The sequence below is a fragment of the Tursiops truncatus genome, chromosome 13 (assembly GCF_011762595.2).
Source record: "Tursiops truncatus isolate mTurTru1 chromosome 13, mTurTru1.mat.Y, whole genome shotgun sequence".
In the NCBI taxonomy this organism is placed as follows: Eukaryota; Metazoa; Chordata; class Mammalia; order Artiodactyla; family Delphinidae; genus Tursiops; species Tursiops truncatus.
In genome coordinates this window covers 50,956,975-50,983,044 of record NC_047046.1, presented here as the reverse complement: position 1 = coordinate 50,983,044, position 26,070 = coordinate 50,956,975, and the positions used below count along the sequence as shown (strand labels likewise).

Below are 26,070 nucleotides of genomic sequence, written 5' to 3'. Positions count from 1 at the left end.
TTCATTCATTTAGGTCTTTTTAAAATCATTATGTAGGGTGCTTCTTTGTCCCTAGTAATTTCCTCTGCTCTGAAGTCTACTTTATCTGATATTAATATAACCACTCCAGCTTTTCTTTGATTAATGTTGGCATGATATCTTTTCCCAACTTTTAACTTTCCATCTGCCCATGTCATTACGTTTGAAATGAGTGTTGTATATGATAGCATGTAGCTGGGTTGTGTTTTTATACACTCAGCAAATCTCTGTCTTTTAATTGATATGTTAGGGCTTAAGTCTGCTGTTTTATTTGTTGTGTTTGATCTCTTTGTTTCAGTGTCTGTTTCTCCTTTCTCGTCTTGGGTGGATTACTTGAACATTTTTTAGAATTTCAACATGATTCATTTAGAGTGTTTCTGAGTACATGGCTTCATGTAATTTTCTTAGTGGTTGCTCTAGGTATTACAATATATACACTAACTTATTTAGTCTATTGGTATTTACTACTTTGAAGTGTAGAAACCTTACTTCCATTTCGATCCCACTACCCTCCCACTTTTAAAAATACAATTGTCTTAAGTACTTCCTCTACATGTACTGAACACCATATATCAAATGTAATTTTTGCTTCCACTAACAAATATGATTTAAGAAGCTCACGAGTAAAAAGAGAGCATTTTTTAATTTACCCCTATTTTTATCCATTCTGTTGTTCTTTTCTTTCTGGAGTCCCAAGCCTTCTTCTGTCATCATTTCCTTTCTGTTTGGAGAACTTCCTTTAGCCATTCTTCAAGGGTAGGTCTGCTAGTGTCAAATTCTCCTAGTTTTTCTTTAACTGAGAATGTCTTTACTTTCCCTGCATAGTTAAAGGCTACTTTTACTGTATATGTAATTCATGGTTGATAGTTCTAGTCTTTTAGCACTTGATAGATGCTGTGCCCCTTCCTGCTGGCCTCCATGTTTCAGATGAGAAACCTGCTATCCTTTGAATTGCTGTTCCTCTATAGGTACCACGTTATTTCTTTCTTTCCAAAAACTATTTTTTTGGTTTTTAGTTTTCAGAGGTTTGCCATTTGTCTTGGTGCAGATTTCTTTGGATTTATCCTTGTTAGGATTTGCTCAGCTTCTTAAATCTGTAGATTTATACCTTTTGCCAAACTTGGGAAATTTTCAGCCATTATTTCCTCAAATATCTTTCCACACTGCACTCTCTCTCCTCTTATTCTCAGACTCGGATGAAATGAATGTTAGTTTTATTGACATAATCCCATGGGTCCCCGAGGCTCTGTTCATTTTTTCTAGTCTATTTTTTTCTCTGTTATTCAGATTTGGTAATTTCTACTGATCTGTTTTCAAGAACACTGATTATTTTCTTTGTTGTCTCCAATCAACAATAAAGCATGTCAAAAATTTTATTTCAGTTACTGTATTTTCCAGTTCTATAATTTCCCTTGGGTTCTTTTTTAATAACTCCTGTTTCTTTGCTAAGATTTTTTTTCGTGTATTTCCTGAGTCCTGAGTGTTTGTAACTGTCCACTGAAGCATTATTTTGATGACTGCTTTAAAATTTTTGACAGATAATTCCAGCATCTGATTCATCTCAGTGTTGGCACCTGTGGATGGTCTTTTCCCATTCAAGATGTGACTGCCCTACTTCTTGATATGATGAGTGATTTTCGATTGTATCCTGGATATTTTCGGTATCATCTGACAGACTCTGGATAATATTTAATCTTCTCTTTTAGCAGGTAGTCACCCTTTTGGGGTGTAGCATACAGGGCTTGGTGCAGGTAGATGTTCAGCTCCCTGCTGGGTCCCACTGTCACCACCCAGGAAGAGGGCTGACTCACACTCCCTCACTGCAGATGGGTAGGTTGGAGGTTCAGCGCCCCCTTGACCCCACCAGCATCTTCCCAGTGGAGGTGAAGCACTAACTCACGTTGGCTCATTGCCTCCAAGTGAGGTGAAGGCTCAGCTTCCCACCAGTCCCCACTGATTCTGGCTTGGGGAGAACAGAGTGCAGACTAGTACCACCTCCAGCCACATCATTCTACCTTGTTTATACCAGATGGCGATGGAAGCTCAGCTCTCTGCTGTGCTCCCATCAGCATCAGGGACAAGGATGGTGGTGGTGGGGACAGAGAATGCTATTAGTCCCCTCTCCACTCCTCATTAAGTCTAGCTCCTTCTGGGTGAGGGTGAAGGCTCAGATCCCCACAGGACCCCATAGACACTACGCTGTTGGAGGAATTGGGACCCACTTGCTTCTCCCCTTCAGGGGACAGACTGAGCTCCCCATTAGGCCAACACCACCCCAGCAGGGGAACTGGAGCACTACCTGCTTCTACCGGGCAGGGGATAGAAGACTGGCTCCCTTCTGAGTCCCGCTGACACCACAGAGTTGAGGAGGGGAAGGAACGGCAGAATTGTCACTCCTATCTCTATGGGGGTGCTGTATAGAAAGCCACTTCCTCTTCAGTCTCACTGAAACCACTGGGTTAGGGGGAGAGGTGGGACAGTGGCAAATTTTCCATTAGACCTTATTTAGGATAGAGCACTTATTAACAGCAGAAAAGATTTTCTGTTCTGTTAGGCAACGCCTTTTCCGATCCTTTGGCTAAGGGAATCGGCTTTCCTTGAAGCTGCACTGCCATGTCATTCAAGTCTAAAGCCTCCTAGGCAGTCTGCTTCATTCTTTCCAACTTTCAGAGTCCTCCTATGATTGGCTGTTCTGTTACATCCAGGGTGTTGGTATTTTAGTTGTAAAACGGAGGACCTGGGAGCAACGGGGGCGTCTCCATCTTAGCCAGATTCATTCATTTATTCATCAGTGGTTTTATGAGCCCCTACTATGTTCTGGGCACCCAGCCAGGAAGTAAGAACTCACAATGAATAAGATAGACAACCCCATCCTCACAAAGCTTACATTCAAATAGAGACAAAGGACAGTTATACAAGTAACTACAACAAAGTGTGATGAATGCTACAGTAAAGCCTCTTACTCTAATGCCAGGGAGTGGAACACATGAAAACAAAGAAAAATAAAAACACACATCTGCAATAAGTTGGGTCTCTTTCAAGCCCTACAAATTCATTCTCAAGTAATAAGTACAACTGTGAGAAATAAGACTGGGAATCACTTTGATTGCCTTTGTGATTTAATTGAGAAAATTCTGAAAAGCAAAAGCTATGGTGAGAGAGCTTCTCTGTCTCCACAGCGGCTGATGTGCCCATGAGCAGCGGGAATTTTTAGGAACCAATAAGCTACAACAAATAATCATGGTCACATCTCTTAACAGCACCAGACTGAAGCAGAAAAGTCACTGCAAAGCTCCAATTCCTGGACACCACCAGCTTTTGGGAGAAAGTCAATGGTTCTTCACTGGGAGCAGAGTCTCCATTTTTGGAAAGTTGTCCTTATTTGGAAGGATATTGGGCAATCTGATCCACGAAAGCTCTGTTCCCTGGCTTATTTTTACTAATCCAACTTGTTTATATGTTTTAGGCCTGCTAAACCTAGTTATGATGAATAATACTTCAAGCTACTCGTAATAGAATAAAACACATTTAAGGGCAAATGATCAAGCAGACTTACCCGACACCCTGTACTGTGACCATAATTACGTTAAATGTGAATAACGACAAGTAGAATTTGAGAGTGTAACTGTAATCTGACTTTGAAAGAAATTTAGTATCAATATACGTAATCCTTTTAGCACATACATCTTCAACCAGACACAAGATTTTCAATGCAATAATTCCTAAGACATAAAGTATTTTAAGTCCTCCTTTTTCACTATATAATGGTGACCAGTGATATATAGAATAAAATCGAATAATATAACTGTGAAAACTCAAATATTAACTATTTAGACTAAGCCATTGATTGACAGGTCTCCTAGGAGACATTATGGCTTCATTCATTCATTCAATCTTTGTTCACTCATCCAGGCTTCAGGGACAATGTATTCTTAATCTGTGAACTAACATATCATGCCTGGGTTGTGCCACTCATTGGCAGGCCCTTGCAGCTGCCCTTTGGGCCTAAGATGTAAGTTCCTTGAGTCTGTGTCACTGTGTAGCCTTAATGAAGCCTGGCCCATAAGACATGCCTTCACTGGTGAGGAGAGTCAGTTGAAAGAGGTGGCTTCCTGCCACCCTGAGAGTGTACGGATCATGGGTAGGAAAACCAACTCCATGGTGTCACATATGAATCATAATTCAAATGATTATTTGAATCGTTTACAATTTCTAGAACCCTCTGTGGCACCCTCCCCAAGTCCCTAGTGAGGACTAACATTCCATTTGATCCCTAAACATAAAGTCACCATTAAACAGGAGAAACTGAACGAATATTGGGGATAACACCAAAAAGGTATGATTCCATAAGAAAAAGCACGTACTTAGTATCGAAGAAAAGAGTGGTCCTGAGCATATTGCGGAAAATTACCTAAAGGACATACATTCCAGCTGAGCACATCAAATTGATCTCTGCATGCTGTGAACTGGCAGGTTTTCAAAGTACTCATATGATTCATTTCACCAAATCTGCTCTGGTCTGCAATGTTCAGTCATAGTGGCTTAACACACTTCCTTGCAAACACTCTTTCAAGGGAGTAGACAACAACATGACATGTCTCTAAATTTAAATCAGAAAAAAGCCACACTTACTACTCACAATTAAACAGTTAGAAGGAAATGAGGAATTTCTCTTCTGGGGTTTGTTCCTCAGGAAAAGTCCCTTGTTGCCCTCATTATCAGGGCCTTTTCCCAGCTGTAGAAGTGATGGTGCAGCCTTGTGGCAGAGGGTCAGGGCCCTTCTGCAGGGCAGGAAGCTGCTGGCTGGCTGAGTGGGGCCACACCCCGCTCCAGACACTGGGGGACAGTCTGGGGAGTGAGCTGGGCCAGCCGGTCAGCTCAGAGGCCAGCAAACCAGGTCCCCTGCCCCGGCATTCCCTGGGATGTGTTCACGGGGAAAGGGGGCCTCCTTACCGGTCCCCCTGTCCCGAGAGAGCTTGTCCTCCTTGTCCTCCCTCTCCAACGTGCTGCTGGAGGACGAGACGCTGGAGGCCGAGCAGTTGTCCCGCTCGTTCACTGCCTCATTCTGTTGCTCCTTCTCGCTCAGGGAGGCTCGCTCTTCAGCCTCTGGCTCCAGGGCCCGCTCCACCTCGCTCTCTGCTCCCACGTGGGCAGGGGCTAGTTCCCGGCTGGCCTCATCGGCCACCCGTCCCGCCTCTGCCTCTGCCTCTGCTTCTGCCTCTGGTTCGGGCTCAGGATCCCCGGTGCTCGCTGAGGGAGATAACAGTGGAGATTATGAGCAGGACAGGAATTTCTAGGAAGCGTCGAGTGAGGGTGAGATTGAACATGAGGCTGATTTCTTCGTGCTGTCTGAGGCAGGCAGAATTCTAAACTGGCCCCTGAGATTCCCGTCCCCTGGTTATTCAGTCAAACACAGACTGAGGCACTGCAGGGAAGGGGCCGTGCAGCTGGTGTTCACGTCTCAAGTCTCTTGACCTTAAGATACGGAGCTTATCCAGGTAGGCCTGATCTAACCTGGTGAGCCTTTTAAAAACAGAGTGTTTTCTGGTTAGCATCAGAAAAGAATGTCAGAGATTAGAAGCACAAGAAATATTTGATGAAGTACTTCCCTGGTGGCGTAGTGGTTAAGAATCTGCCTGCCGATGCAGGGGACACGGGTTCGATCCCTGGTCTGGGAAGATGCCACATGCCGCAGAGCAACTAAGCCCGTGCACCACAACTACTGACCCTGTGCTCTAGAGCCCACGAGCCACAACTGCTGAGCCCGTGTGCCACAACTACTAAAGCCCGTGTACCTAGAGCCCACGCTCCGCAACAAGAGAAGCCACCGCAATGAGAAGCACGCTCATTGCAACAAAGAGTAGCCCCCAACCTGCCGCAACTAGAGAAAGCCTGTGCACAGCAACGAAGACCCAATGCGGCCAAAGATAACTAAAATAAATAAATTTATTTTTTAAAAAAGTATTTGACACATCAGTGCTGGTTTTAAAGATGGGGGGGGGGGCGTGTGATGAGGAATGTGGTGGCCTCTAGAAGCTGAGAATGACTCCTGGCCGACAGCCAGCGAGGAGCAGGGACCTCGGTCCTGCAAGCACAAGAAACTGAATTCTGCCAACGACCCGAATGAACCTGGAGGTGGACTCTTGCCAGGGCCTCCCGATAAGAGCCCAGCCAGCCACAACCTTGACTGTGGCCTTGTGATACCCCCGGCTGAGAACCCAGTTAGCCATGCTGGGCTTCTGACCTATGGAAACTGTGAGATAATATAAATGGGTGCTGTTTTGAACAGCTATGTTTGTGGTAACTTGTTACACAGCAATAGCAAACTAATACATGATCCTTTTGCCTCTTCAGGGAAAGAGGAGAAAAGTCCATGGTGAATCAAGCTGATAAGCAAAGAGCAGCCTGATGTTCTATCAGTGGCTAAACCAGTGAGGTCCATCACCCTTTGCTTGAATTACGTTTGCTCGTAACGTGAAGTTATTCCATACACTTGAAAGTGACTTAGAAGAAGCACTCACGGGCACAGAACTCTGTAAACCTGTCGGGGCTGGAGATTTGCTGCTCAGTCTCCGTGGGTGTCCCCTAGGAAGCAGGGAAATGGCACAGTCTGCCGTAGGCATGTTTTTGCTGAGCAACCCTCTCAGATGTGAGCTGTGAATGGGTAGCAAAATGATTGGGAATTTAAAAAAAAAAATGTCATCTGTGAAGGCCAGAGGAGGACGAGTCACTCCTGAGGGTCTGACCCTCATGGCTTAGCAGAGCCACATTGCTGGAATCCTGGCAGTGCCACCAAGAGCATGTGCTCCAGCCCTACGTACACACTGCTCGAAGCAATAGAGATTCAGGCAGGATTGGTGCATGTAAGGGGCCTGCCCTGACCCTATAAGAACAGGCGGATCAGAGGGCTCTCTCTCTCTGTGGAGATATCCTGCCAGCTCAGGTGAGCAGGGATGGCTGGCAATGGGGTGCCCAGAGCAGGTCTCCCAGCAGGCCAGGCCTCACTGGGCAGGGGGCCCACCTGCCCTCAGCGTCCCTGCAAGAAGTCATTCTGCCAGGACTCACTGGGTCCAGAACCCCCGCCCCTCACCTGCTCTCAGGCTGCCTTCCTCAGAGAATGAGTATGGAATTGTGGGGTGAGAGAGGGAGGCAGTGCAGAGAATGAAATGCCAGCCTCTCCTTATATCCTGGGTAACTTCCAACCTCCACACGGAAGAAATCCTCCTCCGTGGGAACTGCACCAGTGCCCTTCAGGTAGGAACTGGGTGTAGAGGACAGAGGGACTTCTGCCTGCCCGGGCTTGATGACACATTATACGTCTTCTGCTGGGGACTCCAGCCTAGTACATGCACCTGCTTCCTGGGGAGAATGGGGGAAATGAGGACGGGGTGGCAAAGGCCCTCTGCTGTCTGCTGGGTGTCCCCAAGAGGGATGGTTTTGGAACTGGTGATAAGAGAGCAAAGTTTCCAGGCTGAGATGCACTGGCTGGCAGTAGCAGGAGGAAATTGAAGGGCACACGACTGTGAACCCGTGTGCTCAAGATGGGTGTGTCAGGCATTCATCCTTCCTTCCTTCTTTCCTTCCTTCATTTATTTATTTAGGCTGCGTTAGGTCTTCGTTGCCACGCATGGGCTTCCTCTAGTTGCGGTGAGCAGGGGCTACTCTTCGTTCTGGTGCCCGGGCTTCTCAATGCGGTGGCTTCTCTTGTTTTGGAGCTCAGGCTCTAGGCGTGTGGCCTTCAGTAGTTGTGGCACACGGGCTCAGTAGTCGTGGCACACGGGCTTAGTTGCTCCGCGGCACGTGGGATCTTCCCGGACCAGGGCTCAAACCCGTGTCCCCTGCATTGGCAGGCAGATTCTTAACCACTGCGCCACCAGGGGAGTCCCAGGCATTCTTCCTTAAAAGCAAAAACCAGGCTGGGTACAGGGAAAGAGTGAAAAAACCTTTGAGAAAAATTCCCTTTGGTGCTGAAGGACTTTTTATGGTATTTCTTTTTCATTTGATAATAGAGCATTTAGCAAAGAGAAACAGAGCCCCATCGTTTTACTAGCACGGCAAAAGCATAGTTTTAGCAACAGCAGTGTCATCGTTTGGTTGACAGAAAGCATATGTTCTTGCACACATTTACTTCAGAATAGCCACATCAAAACGAGAATGTGTTTCCAACAGCCTAGCATGTGGCGTGCATTGAAGTTTTAATTGGTGAGCATATGGCAAAACTGGCAAGGGTGCCTCTGTGGGGCTTTACCACTGACGGGGAGATGGGTGCAGTTGGTTGCCATCAGCCTGAGTCTACTCATCATCCCCAGGAGACTGGCAGACAAAGCAGGAAGGATCCACGATTTGATGGCTGTTTTGACTCCAGCCTACATGCATGTTTCCTTCCACTTCAGCAGTGACTCTGGCCCCTGATCAGCCGGCAGTTGCAGGAACAAGTGAGGCAATGGACATGCAAGCTCTAGAAAGCCACACATTCTTGGGAATTAATAGTGTAATTTCATCCCCCTACGTTCCAGCCTTACTTCCTGGAGTCAGACATTTAAATGTGCTCTAGAGCCGCTGGGGTAGTTTCTCTCTTTCATCACTGCTGCGGAGGAAATCATCTCCAAAACTACCTCTTGACCAGAATGCAGGCTCAGTGTCCGCAAGGCCTCACTGCACTTCTGCAGGGTGTGAAGCTGTTCTAATGATGAACAAATTAAATAAAATTCACACACAGTCAAGTCGAGCCAAGCCACCAAAGATGGAGCATGGAGCTGAGAGAGCAAACACGTGTGGCTGCCCATTCCTGACACCCTCTGCACTCAATACACCAGGCGACGCATGTGTCAAGGGCACAACACACACCCCTGCTTTCAGAGGGCTCACCGCTTGGCTAGTGACACGGGACATAAAATCCTATCAATGGGGGTCACGGTGGTGTGCGGCCAGGCACCCAAGTGAGGGTCCTGGGTACCAAGCAGCAGGGAGTCCCTGGAAAGGACCCACGGCTGAGCCCTCCTCGAGCTGTATTAATCAAACACAGGACTGACAAGGCACAAGTTCTCTGGGGACCAAGACTCTGCCTTCCTCTCACGTCCAAGGGCCCCCAGTGTGGTCTTGGGGCCAGCATCTTCTCACAAAGTTCTCATGGACACAGGAAACACTGTGAGACTACACACTGAATTCCCGAACGTTTCTGCCCGCCTTCCTATTCTCTTTCATCAGGACCTCGGTCACCAGCAGTCCCGTCCACATACTCACAACCATTCCTTCAGAGTCACTGCCCTGAGCCACACCAGCTGCCCTCTCAGCAGACCTGGTTTGAAAAAGTATCATCTACCCTTGCCGAGTCCCCTGGAAATACGAGGGACCGTGAAAGTCTGCAGGAAAAGTCCTCAAGGGAGCTAAGATATTTGTCAATACCAAGGGATGAAAATTGCTCACAACTTCTCACTGATACCCAACAACAGTACCAGTGGTGAGAGGCACATGGACACACAAGACAGACCCAGGTCTTGTTGCTATGGAGGTTACAGGGATGCTAAGAGATCCTACATGTCACCCGTGGCCTCAGCACGGCAAAGGTGGGCAAACCCTAACACCAACGGACACAGGGAAATCCCAGCCCCTCAGCTCCCACCAGACACAATAAAAAACATTTATAAACATGATGGATATTCTAAGAGCAAATTCATGTTGCCCTGAGAAGGTCTGGCAAGGGTTTTTGCAAAGCCTAGGACGGGTCATGAGTCTCTGTGCCAAAAGGACATTTAAGCAGAGTCTCCAAGGATGAAAAGGAGTTTAAGAGGGAAAACTGGACACAAATGTTCTGGGCAGAAGGAAAGAGCACATGCAGCCGGGAGCACAGGGTGGGCAGGAGGAATGAAAGCTGTCCGGCGGCAGTGGCTGGGGCAACGGGCCTCATAAGGTGAGTTAAGGACCTGGGGCTTTACACAGAGGGCAGTGATGGCTGCTTCACGGAGAGACAGGCCACATTTCACTTTGTCTGAGAGGACCCCTGACGACACCCAAATCACAGGCAAACCACACTTCTGGCTGGGACAGCTGAGGTGGGCCTGTAGCTTCAGAGGAGGCTCTTAGTCAGTGTTGGGTGAGCATTCGGGAAGCAAACCCCACAAAGAGACTGAGGAGGAAGAGGTGAATGCCAGTCAGGGGGGCTCAAGAGAAGAAGATGAATAAATGGCATCAGTGGAAGAACACATGGGCAAGTGACAGAGATTCTGGACAGTGGGAAGCAGTTTTCCATCCCAGGATCCCCTGGAGGAAGCAGTGTGTTTGCATTCGAGGAGAGCAGGGGTGCTGCAGGCCTGTGGCCCCCTTTGGGGCGCTGTTCCTGAGCCCTGCGCACCAACTCTCTACTAAACCCTCAGACCCCTCTGTGGGGAGGGGTCTCTGTGGGGAGGGGTCTCTTACCGCCCTCAGAAAGCTGAGGCTGGGAGGGAACAGCGAAGGCCCAGGCCCAGGTGCCCAACAGCCCTTCTCCCCACGGTGGGTGCGAGCTTGGAAGTGAAATGAGGACATGGCAAGAAATGCCTGGCAACATAGAAGGCGTCCAAAACTGGGATCTGTCTTGCTGGACCACAGCCTGAGAGAGCAGACTGATGGGATCTTGGCATTGAGAGAACATACTTAGCAAAGGCCAGAAAAATGTATTTGGCCAGAACCTGCACTGACCTGATTCAGAGAACTTTAAACTAAATTTTAAGGTTGGAGGTGGGGGAGTATAGGGAGGAGAAAAAAAACCCAACAAAACAAAATTAAACTGTATAAAAGGATATGGTAAGGGATAACTCATGGAATGTGGGAGATATAACAGGAAGGAAGAGGTCCACGGTACATTCAGAAGGAAGTAACAAGGAACCTGGCTGCTGCCAGCCTGTGGGGAAGGACCCATAACCTGAACACGGCCACTAAAGGGAATTCTTTAACCAAAGGAAATAGACATTACAGGAGAGAGAGGCTGGGGAGCCAGGGTAGGAGCCCATCAACGTGAGAACCACAGTGAAAGAGGAAAAACCTAAGTGTGTTTGTTGAGAGTAAAAAAGGGTGCCCCGTCTGATGACTGGGACGTCCCTCATGCAGATCACAACACTGGGGTGAGAAGAGGAAAGAGCAGGCCTTGAGGACTTCAGCTCATCCCCTGTTCCAAGTCAGCCGGGGCAGACATTGACTCAGACTAGCTAGTTCAGCACCAACTTCTCATCTGATCCGCAAAATCTTACTCGACATCAGGCCCCATTTGGCCTTAAGTGAAGTAAAAATAAATGCTACCGTCTATAGAGTGCCTTCAACACACTGGTGCCGTCCTAGGAACTATAGACACATCACCCTATTTGATTCTCATGCCAACAATATGAAGATTAATGTTCCCATGTGAGAAATGAGGAATGATGTTCGGAGAGGTTAAGTAACTTGTCCAGGGCTACAGAGCATACTGAACACTCTCGGCCTGCTCTTCTAGACCCATTCTTTGTGCTGCTTTGTGCCCTGGGAGGCTGGTCTCTGCAGAGTTTGCGTTCCCTCTCACTTTCAGACAGGTCGGCCCCGGGAGGTACCTGCAAAGCTAGGAGGAAGGAGAGGCTGGCGTATTTATGGGGGGCCACTTTGGCAGAAGGTGCCAGGCCAGCTTTTCTGTCCCCAGGGCTCCCTCCCAAGGCTACAGCTCTTACCAAGTCCTAGCTGTTCACTAAGTTTTTCCAGGCCTGGAGGCAGAAACAGTGTTGGCAGTTTCCCACTGCTGCTAGTCTCTGGGTGCTTCCCTGCCCTCTGATGGTCCCGCGACCCTCTCCGCACCTCTGCAAACCGTCCCTTCACTGCCTGCCTGCGGGCACCCTCTGAGCATGCGTCATCTACTTCCAACAGAACCTTGCTGATGAGCAGAGCTGGGATTTGAACTTGGATTGGCCTGATAGAAAAGCCTGGGCTGTTAATCATGATGTTACACTGTGCGGTGGGTGACTTAAGCCGCAAAGGACAAGTATATAATCATTCCTGAAAGAACAAAACAACACAAAACAAAAAGTGGGCACAAATGTTCCAGCTCTGCTTTCATCAATGTCCCTGACAGCTGAGTCCAGAGTGTCCAACTGGAATCTCCTGTCATGCAATTTTTCTTTGAAGAGATAAATTGCTGGTAGAAAGATCTGAACTTAATAAGTCTTTGGGTGGCTTCAATTGATTTCAGTCTGTGATGGTGTCTCGATGACTTTGCCAGGACTTGGCTTTCTGGCAGGTCTTATGAAACTGAGGGCTGGGCCAGCCAGTTCTATAATAGTTGCTCCAAACTGTGTAGATTCCAGGGACCTCCCCCGTTCAGAGCTAATAACTAACACCACCGACTTTAAACTTGTGGTTTAATCATATAAATGTGAAAAAGGTCCCATGAGATGAAGCTCACAACTTTGAAAATTCTTTAGATTTTGCTTTTGGTGTTGGGCCAATTCTTGCAAAGCTGTTCACTCAGATTCACTCTAGAGCAGGATTTCTCAGACTCAGTACTTTGGATATTTGGGGTCAGATAAGTCTTTGTTGTGGGTGGCACTGTATCCTATTATCCTGTGCATTATGGGATATTTAGCAGCACTCCTCGCTTCCACCCACTGGAGGCCAATACCACTTCCTCCCCAGTTGTGACAACGAAAAATGTCTTCAGATGCTACCAAATGTCCGCTGGGAGCAAAAAATCACTCCTGGTTGAGAATCATTGCTCTACAGGAATAGTTTCATTAGGATGGGCACAAATTCAGCCTACTTCAGCTTTCCCAAAAGACACTACCTGCAAAATACTGATTCATGGGTCTAATGAATTTGTATGCCTTTAAAATTAAGCCCAGCTTTGTCCTCAAAATTAGAGCTAGATCTTCCAAACAGGTTCGGGCCTAAGCCACCTCTTAAGATGAAAACCATATATGGTCAAGATTACCTTCAAAAGTCCTTTTGGAAGATGCCACCTTGTAGGATCCCACACCCACCCTCAGAGTTCTGACAATCCAGGTTTTCACTGAGTTTCAGTGCAACGCTGTAAGAAGTCCTGGGCTTATAGTCACGGGCCATGTTATCTCCAAATACAGGTTCTTAAACTCTTAAATCACACTGGGTGCAGCAAGTTGTTCAAATGACAAGAGGCACATGAGAGTCAGGAATGGCTCAAGAACAAAACAGATCCATGGCCCTCATGTTGTGTTCACCTGGGGACACACACCTGAGTTGTATGTTAAGCAGGATTACAAGCACTATTTAAATTGCAATTTTCACTCCCCCCTTTTGGCCCTCAGATTATGCTCCTGATTAAATTCACTTGGTTAAACATGTATATGATATAACTCTACTGTAATATCATACAGGACAAAAAAAGAAGAAGCCAGTTTCAGGTGCAATTACTGTAATATTGATTAATATATAGATTCTATTTCACACTAGAAACAGAAAATGAAAAGCAATTTAAGATGACCATATCATTTACTGCTCTGCTGTTACCTTGAACTCAAACCATATCACCCCAAACATCAACCCACAGTTACAAAGACCTCCTTTGAGCTTATTTAAATTCTTCTTCTAAAGTCAGATAGATAGGCCTTGTCTTGGTTCAGTGTCAAACAAGGATAGACTCCAATATGCGTTCATCCTTCCATTCCCAGTAGGGCTGGAGAAGCTCCTGGGTTAATGACATGCCCATTTCCTTACAAGAGCAAATAGAAAGACAAGCCCTTCCTCAAGGACAAAGACACTGTCTAATTCCAAACCGGCAATGCATTTCAACAGCACCCCTAGCTCCTGTCAAGTCCCAGACAGAAACAGCAGTGACATCAAAACCCAAACTGCTATTGTGGAAGAGATACACTAGCATTAAAATGGATGGTCCTGAATAATAACAGCTAGCAAAAAAGTGATCAAACTTGAGGGTTTTTGCTAATTCAGGCTTACCAGGATGTAGCTACTCTTAATGAGATGTTCTAATGTGATTAGTAGCAACACTCATTCATCCTATAAATACTTACTGAGACTTCCCAGGCGTCAGGCCTTGTGCTAGGCACAAGGAAGTCAGATGTGAAAAAATATCTCCCTAAAATATTTTTCAGGCTAAAGTGGCCTCTTAGGTAATATCCAAGAGACATTATAAGATCAAAACAATTAATATCTAAAGAAAATGTTAGCTCTTCCTGCCAGTAGAGTCTGGCCAAGCCTAAGCAGAGCCAGCTGGCCTGCAATTGGTGTATGACTAGAAATCCCACTTTTAAATTCTCATCCCTAAAAGTTGACCCTTCCTCACTTACGTCTAGTCACTAATGGATGTGGCTTTCCACTTAGCCAGTAATTCAGTTTATTTGCACTTGTTAGCAAATTTATTCACAAAGAAATGGAGAAAAGTTCACTTAAAATAAGGAGTATTTTTAAAGGTAGTTGAAGGAATACCTTAATTGTCAATTTGTCAAGAGTCATCCTCTGAATTTTCTCCCTCTTTTAGAGTTAGATCCTGAGAAAGAAATGGTCTACGTACATTATGTTGACTTTCTGCCCGAGTTCTCTGTCTACATTAGGCCACCAACACTTCTTCAGTCTTTACAGAGGGGCCTATATAGTCAAAGATGTGCCCTCCGTCATGGTCCATGCGATAAATTTCTGCATACAGGGGAAACAGCTATCTCTGTAGATTAATGTACTTGCTTACCTTTTTTCATTTATTAGCTCATAAAACATTTCCTGAAGGCTTATTCTGCCTCAAGCACTGGAAGATAACAAAGGTGAGTACAGGCACTAGCCCTCCTCTGAGAAGCACACAAAGGAGAGAGGACCACTTGTTGTGTATACAGTGAAATAAGTCCTATATCCCAGGCATGCACAAGATGTAAGGAAAACACAAGAGAGGGCTCAAAGAGGCTTTAGAGAAGATGCTTCAACTAGATGGATAAAAGTCCAGTGGGCACCCCATGGGTGAAGGCACTCAAGTACAGAAGCATGCCTGAGAGAATAGAGCACTTTTCCATGACTGAGGGTGGTTTGGTCCTGATGGACAGTAACATGTACAGGTGGTTATGGTGGTAAGAGACTGGCTGTAGGACTGGATAACCAAGAGTCTTGAGTGCCATGCAAGATCTTACCTTCACATTGTAGATGATGGAGAGCCACTAGAGGATTTTAAAAACAAGATACAGACATGATTCTTTTTTTTGGCTGGGCTGTAAGAAGAACCCGGAAGAGGTGAGATATAGTAGAAGCTACTGAAATGGTCCAGATGACATATGGTTAAGATTGGGACTAAGGCACTGACAATGGGGAGGCATGGGAGGGGGCTGATTTGAGAGAAAGGAGCAAATAAACATTTGATGATTGACTTGATGTAGGGGTGAGCATTGAGGGGGGAGGCAAAGTTACATGTCTGCTTCCAATTTAAATAACTAGGCCAGGAGAGATGGTCTTAACCAGATGAGGACTAGGAGGTATGAGAAGGTTAGGGGTTTTATGGGTGAGAGATGAGTGACATCTCCCATCGAAAAGCCCCCGAATGGCACTTGGTAAGTCTGAAGTGTCTAAGGAGCATTCAGATGGCGATGCCTAAGGAGACTGGATACATGTGTCCTGAGCTCAAGAAGGCCACGGCTGGAGATGCAGACCTGGCGGTTTTCAGCACTTGGTAGGTAGTTAAAAATTCACAGATGGGGATGTGGAGGTGCAGCCAGAGGGTGTGGCATGAAGATAGGGGGTTGCTGGGGAAGGAATATTGGAAAAATCTGACACTTAGGGGGCAGCCAGAAGAAGAGTCAGTAAGAAGACTGAAACAAGATGCTGAGAAAGGTTGAGACAAAATGATGAGAAAACAATGATGACAGAAGTAGAAGACATGAAAGCCCGATAACATGTTGAGTCTAGAGATTATCTAGAAGATACACAAGGATACAGAGCTGCTGGATCTAGAAAGTCAACAAAAAGCTACTGGAACTTCCCAAAGTATCTGGTGGAGGCAGCTTCTTCAGAAGACATTACAGCTTTGGAAAGCTCTGAAGATTCACTGAACCCAGGAATTCTCTTGAAAAAGCACACTTTTAAGGACTGGAAAACCAATGTTTGATTATCTTGCCACACTGCCGGCGTTGTATCATTCTGTACAAATGCTTTATGGGAGTGGGTGGGGGAAAGACAGGGGTGTGGGGGAGGCAGAGGTGCTGGGGGGAAAAGAGGAGTGGTGGACATGGCGGAGTACAGTTTGAGCACAGATAAAGATGCTAGAAGAAACCTGAGAGTTATTCTTCTTTGCTATTTCCGAGCTCTCAGTCACTGACTCTGGAAATGTGAAGTACCACACTGACTTAAGAATGTTCACTGTCCCTACCTGTGGAGGGCCTTCTGACTATACCTGGAAGCATTTACCCAAGGCTTTTACCTGGGATGAAAGGCACTGATGTCCTTGCAGATTCCCCGGTAGCACCTCCAGATGCAGACAGTGCCTGCTCCAGACTGGGCTTTACTGCTCCTGATGCTCTTTCTTTTTGTCAAATAAGAACAAACAAGGTAATGGCTGTTTAAAACTTGAATTTTTTGTTTACATTAAACAGATCTTAGGATGAAAATCTGATTGTAAAAGTTGGTTGAAAACCATTATAACCCAAAACTTGGAAATAATTCTCCACGGGTCTATCATGTTTCTGGGGTCTTACAAGCTGATGCATTGAAAGCCTTTGTTCTGGACTATTTAAGGATGTGTGCATAGCAAATAGCCTTGAAAGACAGAGAAAGAGTCTCCCTCTGGAGCTAGCTACTGCCTGGTTTATTGCACACTGTGATCAAGATCATGTTTCCCTCTGGGACAAAGGGAAGACACGCTTACTGCCCAATATAAGATTTGAGGTCCTTAAACTCAGGGTTCCATTCAGTGTGTGTGCAGGTATCACTTGGGCTTATTCACATCACCTGGTGGAAACTGGGGCTTGGAGAAATGGCAAAATGCTGGTATTTTGGCTACTACTATTGCTATGAGTAATAAAGTCCTTTGTTTCTGACCCAGGAGTTTCGTGTCTTCTGCCAACATCCATGAGACAAAAGCAGGCTAATTTACTAGCTTATAAGTAGGGTAAAGTCTCGGATCTTTCACAGATTTTGATGCCTATTTGCCATCTATGAAATTATCATGCTGATCATATAATATCCTTCTTTAAAAACTTTCCCAATAAGAAGAACTACAGTCCTGCGGCCTGTGGAACAAAAACCACATTCACAGAAAGACAGACAAGATGAAAAGGCATAGGGCTATGTACCAGATGAAGGAACAAGATAAAACCCCAGAAAAACAACTAAATGAAGTGGAGATAGGCACCCTTCCAGAAAAACAATTCAGAATAATGATAGTGAAGATGATCCAGGACCTCGGAAAAACAATGGAGGCAAAGATCAAGAAGATGCAAGAAATGGTTAACAAAGACCTAGAAATATTAAAGAACAAACAAACAGAGATGAACAATACAGTAAGTGAAATGAAAACTACACTAGAAGGAATCAATAGCAGAATAACTGAGGCAGAAGAACGGATAAGTGACCTGGAAGACAGAATGGTGGAATTCACTGCTGCGGAACAGAATAAAGAAAAAGGAATGAACAGAAATGAAGAAAGTCTAAGGGACTTCTGGGACAACATTAAACGCAACAACATTCGCATTATAGGGGTCCCAGAAGGAGAAGAGAGAGAGAAAGGACCAGAGAAAATATTTACAGAGATTATAGTTGAAAACTTCCCTAACAGGAGAAAGGAAATAGCCACCCAAGTCCAGGAAGCGAAACGAGTCCCATACAGGATAAACTCAAGGAGAAACACACCAAGACACATAGTAATCAAATTGGCAAAAATTAAAGACGAAGAAAACTTACTGAAAGCAGCAAGGGAAAAATGACAAATAACATACAAGAGAACTCCCATAAGGTTAACAGCTGATTTCTCAGCAGAAACTCTACAAGCCAGAAGGGAGTGGCATGATATACTTAAAGTGATGAAAGGGAAGAACCTAAAACCAAGATTACTCTATCCGGCAAGGATCTCATTCACATTCGACGGAGAAATCAAAAGCTTTACAGACAAGCAAAAGTGAAGAGAATTCAGCACCACCAAACCAGCTCCACAACAAATGCTAAAGGAAATTCTCTAAGTGGGAAACACAAGAGAAGGAAAAGACATACACAGAAAGTGGGCTCAAGAATGCAGGATAGAAGGGAGATTCGGAAGATGGCGGAAGAGTAAGACGCGATCACCTTCCTCCCCACAGATACATCAGAAATACATCTACACGTGGAACAACCCTAAAGAACACCTACTGAACGCTGGCAGAAGACCTCAGACCTCCCAAAAGGCAAGAAACTCCCCATGTACCTGGGTAGGGCAAAAGAAAAAAGAAAAAACAGAGACAAAAGAATAGGGACGGGACCTGCAGCAGTGGGAGGGAGCCGTGAAGGAGGAAAGGTTTCCACACACTAGGAGCCTCTTCGCGGGAGGAGACTGCGGGTGGCGGAGGGGGGAAGCTTCGGAGCCGTGGAGGAGAACACAGCAACAGGGGTGCAGAGGGCAAAGTGGAGAGATTCCCGCACAGAGGATCAGTGCCGACCGGCACTCACCAGCCCAAGAGGCTTGTCTGCTCACCCGCCGGGGTGGGCGGGGCTGGGAGCTGAGGCTCGGGCTTCAGTGGGAGCGCGGGGAGAGGACTGGGGTTGGCAGCATGAACACAGCCTGCAGGGGGTTAGTGCACCACGGCTAGCCAGGAGGGAGTCCAGGGAAAAGTCTGGACCTGCTGAAGAGGCAACAGACTTTTTCTTCCCTCTTTGTTTCCTGGTGCGCGAGGACGAGGGATTAAGGGCGCTGCTTAAAGGAGCTCCAGAGATGGGTGCAAGCCGCAGCTAAAAGCGCGGACCCCAGAGAAAGGCATAAGATGCTAAGGCTGCTGCTGCCGCCACCAAGAAGCCTGTGTGTGACCACAGGTCACTATCCACACCTCCCTTCCAGGGAGCCTGTGCAGCCCGCCACTGCCAGGGTCCCGGGATCCAGGGACAACTTCCCTGGGAGAATGCGCGGCGCGCCTCAGGCTGGTGCAACGTCCTGCTGGCCTCTGCCGCCGCAGGCTCGCCCCTCATCGTGCCCCTCCCTCCCCCCCGGCCTGAGTGAGCCAGAGCCCCCGAAGCAGCTGCTCCTTTAACCCCGTCCTGTCTGAGCGAAGAACAGACACCCTCTGGCAACCTACACACAGAGGCGGGGCCAAATCCAAAGCTGAGCCCTGGGAGCTGTGAGAACAAAGAAGAGAAAGGGAAATCTCTCCCAGCAGCCTCAGAAGCAGCGGATTAAATCTCTACAATCAACTTGATGTATCCTGCATCTGTGGAATACATGAATAGACAACAAAAAATCTGAAATTGAGGAGGTGGACTTTGAGAGCAAGATTTTTATTTTTTTTTCCCTTTTCCTCTTTTTGTGAGTGTGTATGTGTATGCTTCTGTGTGAGATTTTGTCTGTATACTTTTGCTTTCACCATTTGTCCTAGGGTTCTATCCGTCCGTTTTTTGTTTGTTTTTACTTTTTAAAAATTTTTTTCTTAATAATTATTTTTTATTTTAATAACTTTATTTTATCTTACTTTATTTCATTTTATTTTATCCTCCTTCTTTCTTTCTACATTTTCTCCCTTTTATTTATTTATTTATTTATTTCTCCCTTTTATTCTGAGCCATGTGGATGAAAGGCTCTTGGTGCTGCAGCCAGGAGTCAGTGCTGTGCCTCTGAGGTGGGAGAGGACAACTTCAGGACACTGGTCCACAAGAGACCTCCCAGCTCCACGTAATATCAAACGGCGAAAATCTCCCAGAGATCTCCATCTCAACACCAACACCCAGCTTCACTCAACGACCAGCAAACTACAGTGCTGGACACCCTATGCCAAACAACTAGCAAGACAGGAACACAGCCCCATCCATTAGCAGAGAGGCTGCCTAAAATCATAATAAGGCCACAGACACCCCAAAACACACCACCAGACGTGGACCTGCCCACCAGAAAGACAAGATCCAACCTCATCCACCAGAACACAGGCACTAGTCCCCTCCACCAGGAAGCCTACACAACCCACAAGCCACTGGGGACAGACACCAAAAACCATGGGAACTACAAACCTGCAGCGTGCAAAAAGGAGACCTCAAACACAGTAAGATAAGCAAAATGAGAACACAGAAAAACACACAGCAGATGAAGGAGCAAGATAAAAACCCACCAGACCTAAAAAATGAAGAGGAAATAGGCAGTCTACCTGAAAAAGAATTCAGAATAATGATAGTAAAGATGATCCAAAATCTTGGAAACAGAATAGACAAAATGCAAGAAACATTTAACAAGGGCCTAGAAGAAAAGGGAAAAAAAAGGATCCAAACTGGAAAAGAAGAAGTAAAGCTGTCACTGTTTGCAGATGACATGATACTGTACATAGAGAATCCTAAAGATGCTACCAGAAAACTACTAGAGTTAACCAATGAATTTGGTAAAGTAGCAGGATACAAAACTAATACACAGAAATCTCTGGCATTCCTACCACTAATGATGAAAAATCTGAAAGTGAAATCAAGGAAACACTCACATTTACTAATGCAACAAAAAGAATAAAATATCTAGGAATAAATCTACCTAAGGAGACAAAAGACCTGTATGCAGAAAATTATAAGACACCGATGAAAGAAATTAAAGACGATACAAATAGATGGAGAGATACGCCATGTTCTTGGATTAGAAGAATCAACATTGTGAAAATGACTCTACTACACAAAGCAATCTACAGATTCAATGCAATCCCTATCAAACTACCACTGGCATTTTTCACAGAACTAGAACAAAAAATTTCTCAATTTGTATGGAAACATAAAAGACCCCAAATAGCCAAAGCAATCTTGAGAATGAAAAACGGAGCTGGAGGAATCAGACTCCCTGACTTCAGACTATACTACAAAGCTACAGTAATCAAGACACTATGGTACTGGCACAAAAACAGAAAGATAGATCAATGGAACAGGATAGAAAGCCCAAAGATAAACCCACACACATATGGTCACCTTATCGTTGATAAATGAGGCAGGAATGTACAATGGAGAAAGGACAGCCTCTTCAATAAGTGGTGTTGGTGCAGTGGTTGAGAGTCCACCTGCCCATACAGGAGACATGGGTTCATGCCTCAGTTTGGGAAGATCCCACATGTCACAGAGCGGCTGGACCCGTGAGCCATGGCCACTGAGCCTGCGCATCCAGAGCCTGTGCTCCCCAACGGGAGAGGCCACAACAGTGAGAGGCCCGCGTACTGCAAAAAAAAAAAAAAAGTGGTGCTGGGAAAACTGGACAGGTACATGTAAAAGTATGAGATTAGAACACTCCCTAACACTATACACAAAACTAAGCTCAGAATTGATTAAAGACCTAAATGTAAGGCTATAAACTATCAAACTCTTAGAGGAAAACATAGGCAGAACACTCTATTACATAAATCACAGCAAGATCCTTTTTGACCCACCTCCTAGAGAAATGGAAATAAAAACAAAAATAAACAAATGGGACCTAATGAAACTTCAAAGCTTTTGCACAGCCAAGGAAACCATAAACAAGACCAAAAGACAATCCTCAGAATGGGAGAAAATATTTGCAAATGAAGCAACTGACCAAGGATTAATCTCCAAAATTTACAAGCAGCTCATGCAGCTCAATAACAAAAAAACAAACAACCTAATCCAAAAATGGGCAGACGACCTAAATGGACATTTCTCCAAAGAAGATATACAGATTGCCAACAAACACATGAAAGAATGCTCAACATCATTAATCATTAGAGAAATGCAAATCAAAACTACAATGAGATATCATCTCATACCAGTCAGAATGGCCATAATCAAAAAATCTAGAAACAATAAATGCTGGAGAGGGTGTGGAGAAAAGGGAACACTCTTGCACTGCTGGTTGGAATGTGAATTGGTACAGCCACTATGGAGAACAGTATGGAGGTTCCTTAAAAAACTAAAAACAGAACTACCATATGACCCAGCAATCCCACTACTGGGCATATACCGTGAGAAATCCATAATTCAAAAAGAGTCATGTACCAAAATGTTGACTGCAGCTCTATTTACAATAGCCAGGAGATGGAAACAACCTAAGTGTCCATCATTGGATGAATGGATAAAGAAGATGTGGCACGTATATACAATGGAATATTACTCAGCCATAAAAAGAAACGAAATTGAGTTATTTGTAGTGAGGTGGATGGACCTAGAGTCTGTCATACAGAGTGAAGTAAGTCAGAAAGAGAAAAACAAATACTGTATGCTAACACATACATATGCAATCTAAGAAAGAAAATGTCATGAAGAACCTAGGGGTAAGACAGGAATAAAGACACAGACCTACTAGAGAATGGACTTAAGAATATGGGGAGGGGGAAGGGTAAGCTGTGACAAAGTGAGAGAGTGGCATGGACATATATACACTACCATATGTAAAATAGATAGCCAGTGGGAAGCAGCCGCATAGCACAGGGAGATCAGCTCAGTGCTTTGTGACCATGTAGAGGGGTGGGACAGGGAGGGTGGGAGGGAGGGAGATGCAAGAGAGAAGAGATATGGGAACATATGTATATGTATAACTGATTCACTTTGTTATAAAGCAGAAACTAACACACCATTGTAAAGCAATTATACTCCAATAAAGATGTTTAAAAAAAAGATAAGGACCTACAAAAACAAATGCAAAATAATTAAGAAAATGGTCACAGGAACATACATATAAATAATTACCTTAAACGTGAATAGATTAAATGCTCTAACCAAAAGACACAGGCTCACTAAATGGATACATAAACAAGACCCATATATATGCTGTCTACAAGAGACCCAATTCACACCTAGGGACACATACAGACTGAAAGTGAGGGGATGGAAAAAGATATTCCATGCAAATGGAAATCAAAAGAAAGCTGGAGTAGCAATACTCATAGCAGATAAAATAGACTTTAAAGTAAAGAATGTTACAAGAGACAAAGAAGGACACTACATAATGATCAAGGGATCAATCCAAGAAGAAGATATAACAATTATGAATATATATGCACCCAAAATAGTAGCACCTCAATACATAAGGCAACCGCTAACAGCTATAAAAGAGGAAATTGACGGTAACACAATAATAGTGGGAGACTTTAACACCTCACTTACCCCAATGGACAGATCATCCAAAATAAAACTAAATAAGGAAACAGAAGCTTTAAATGACACAGTAGACCAGATAGATTTAATTGATATTTATAGGATATTCCATCCAAAAACTGCAGATTATACTTTCTTCTCACGTGCACATGGAACATTCTCCAGGATAGGTCACATCTTGGGTCACAAATCAAGCCTCAGTAAATTTAAGAAAATTAATATCCTATCAAGCATCTTTTATGCCCACAATGCTATGAGATTAGAAATGAATTAAAGGGAAAAAAATGTAAAAAACACAAACACATGGAGGTTAAACACTACATGACTAAATAACCAAGAGATCACTGAAGAAATCAAAGAGGAAATCAAAAAACACCTAGAGACAATGAAAACATGACAATCCAAAACCTACGTGATGCAGCAAAAGCAGTTCTAAGAGGGTAATTTATAGCTATATAAGCCTACCTCAAGAAACAAGAAAAATCCCAAATAAACAATCTAACCTTATACCTAAAGGAACTAGAGAAAGAACAAACAAAACCCAAAGCAGCAGAAGGAAAGAAATCACAAAGATCAGAGCAGAAATAAATGAAATAGAAACAAAGAAAACAATAGCAAAGATCAATAAAACTAAAAGCTGGTTCTTTGAGAAGATAAACAAAATTGATAAACTATTAGCAAGACATCAAGAAAAAGAGGGAGGGCTTCCCTGGTGGCGCAGTGGTTGAGAGTCCGCCTGCCGATGCAGGGGACACGGGTTCATGCCCCGGTCCGGGAAGATCCCACATGCCACGGAGCGGCTAGTCCCGTGAGCCATGGCCGCTGAGCCTGCACGTCCGGAGTCTGTGCTCCACAACCGGAGAGGCCACAAGAGTGACAGGCCCACATACCGCAAAAAAAAAAAAAAAAAAAAAGCAGAGGACTCAAATCAATAAAATTAGAAATGAAAAAAGAGGAGTTATAACAGACACCACAGAAATACAAAGTATTCTAAGAGACTACTACCAGCAACCCTATGCCAATAAAATGGACAACCTGGAAGAAATGGACAAATTCTTAGAAAGGTATAACCTTCCAAGACTGAACCAGAAAGAAATAGAAAATATGAACAGACCAATCACAAGTAATGAAATTGAAACTGTTATTAAAAATCTTCCAACAAACAAAAGTCCAGGACCAGATGGCTTCACAGGTGAATTCTATCAAACATTTAGAGAAGAGCTAATACCCATCCTTCTCAAACTCTTCCAAAAAGTTGCGGAGGAAGGAACACTCCCAAACTCATTCTATGAGGCCACCATCACCCTGATACCAAAACCAGACAAAGATACTACAAAAAAAGAAAATTACAGACCAATATACTCATGAATATAGATGCAAAAATCCTCAACAAAATACTAGCAAACAGAATCCAACAACACATTAAAAGGATCATATACACCATGATCAAGTGGGATTTATCTCAGGGATGCAAGGATTCTTCAATATATGCAAATCAATCAATGTGATACACCATACTAACAAATTAAAGAAGAAAAACCATATGATCACCTTAATAGATGCAGAAAAATTTTGACGAATTTCAACACCCATTTATGATAATAACTCTCCATATAGTGGGCATAGAGGGAACCCTACCTCAACATAATAAAGGCCATATATGACAAACCCACGGCAAACATCATTCTCAATGCTGAAAAACTGAAAGCATTTCCTCTAAGATCAGGAACAAGACAAGGATGTCCACTCTCACCACTATTATTCAACATAGTTTTGGAAGTCCTAGCCACAGCAATCAGAGAAGAAAAAGAAATAAAGGGAATACAAATTGGAAAAGAAGAAAGAAAACTGTCACTGTTTGCAGATGACATGACACTATACATAGAGAGTCTTTAAGATGCCACCAGAAAACTACTAGAGCTAATCAATGAATCTGGTAAAGCTGCAGGATACAAAATTAACGCATAGAAATCTCTTGCATTCCTATACACTAGTGATGAAAAATCTGAAAGAGAAATTAAGGAAACACTTCCATTTATCATTGCAACAAAATGAATAAAATACCTAGGAATAAACCTTCCAAGGAGACAAAAGACCTGTATGCAGAAAACTATAAGACATGGATGAAAGAAATTAAAGATGATACCAACAGATGGAGACATATACCATGTTCTTGGATTGGAAGAATCAATATTGTGACAATGACTCTACTACCCAAAGCAATCTACAGATTCAATGCAATCCCTATCAAATTTCCGATGGCATTTTTTTACAGAACTAGAACCAGAAATCTTAAAATTTGTATGGAGACACAAAAGACCCTGAAGAGCCAAAGCAGTCTTGAGAGAAAAAAACGGAGCTAGAGGAATCAGACTCCCTAACTTCAGACTATATGACAAAGCTACAATAATCAAGACAGTATGGTACTGGCATAAAAACAGAAACATACATCAATGGAACAAGATAGAAAGTCCAGAGGTAAACCCACGCACCTTTGGTCAACTAATCTATGACAAAGGAGTCGAGGATATACAATGGAGAAAAGACAGTCTCTTCAATAAGTAGTGCTGGGAAAACTGGACAGCTACATGTAAAAGAATGAAATTAGAACACTCCCTAACACCATACACAAAAATAAACTCAAAATGGATTAGAGACCTAAATGTAAGACCGGACACTATACAACTCTTAGAGGAAAAACACAGGTAGAACACTCTTCGACATAAATCACAGCAAGATCTTTTTTGATCCACTTCCTAGAACAATGGAAATAAAAAAACAAACAAAAAAAAAAAACAAATGGGACCTAATGAAACTTTAAAGCTTTTGCACAGCAAAGGAAACCATAAACAA

At 44.3% G+C, this 26,070-nt stretch overlaps 1 protein-coding gene across 8 annotated transcripts in view; it reads right to left on the bottom strand.

Moving 5' to 3' along the window:
* FHOD3 (formin homology 2 domain containing 3) overlaps nucleotides 1–26,070 on the bottom strand; it is a 493,863-nt gene that overhangs the window by 80,370 nt on the left and 387,423 nt on the right. For 7 of the 8 annotated variants that reach the window (XM_073790663.1, XM_073790659.1, XM_073790662.1 and 4 more), the window contains one exon: nucleotides 4,972–5,268. The exons of the other annotated variant lie outside the window; for it this stretch is intronic. In XM_073790663.1, the coding sequence (XP_073646764.1) occupies nucleotides 4,972–5,268 (297 nt within the window). The remainder of the gene's footprint in view (nucleotides 1–4,971; nucleotides 5,269–26,070) is intronic. 8 annotated transcript variants of the gene reach the window in all.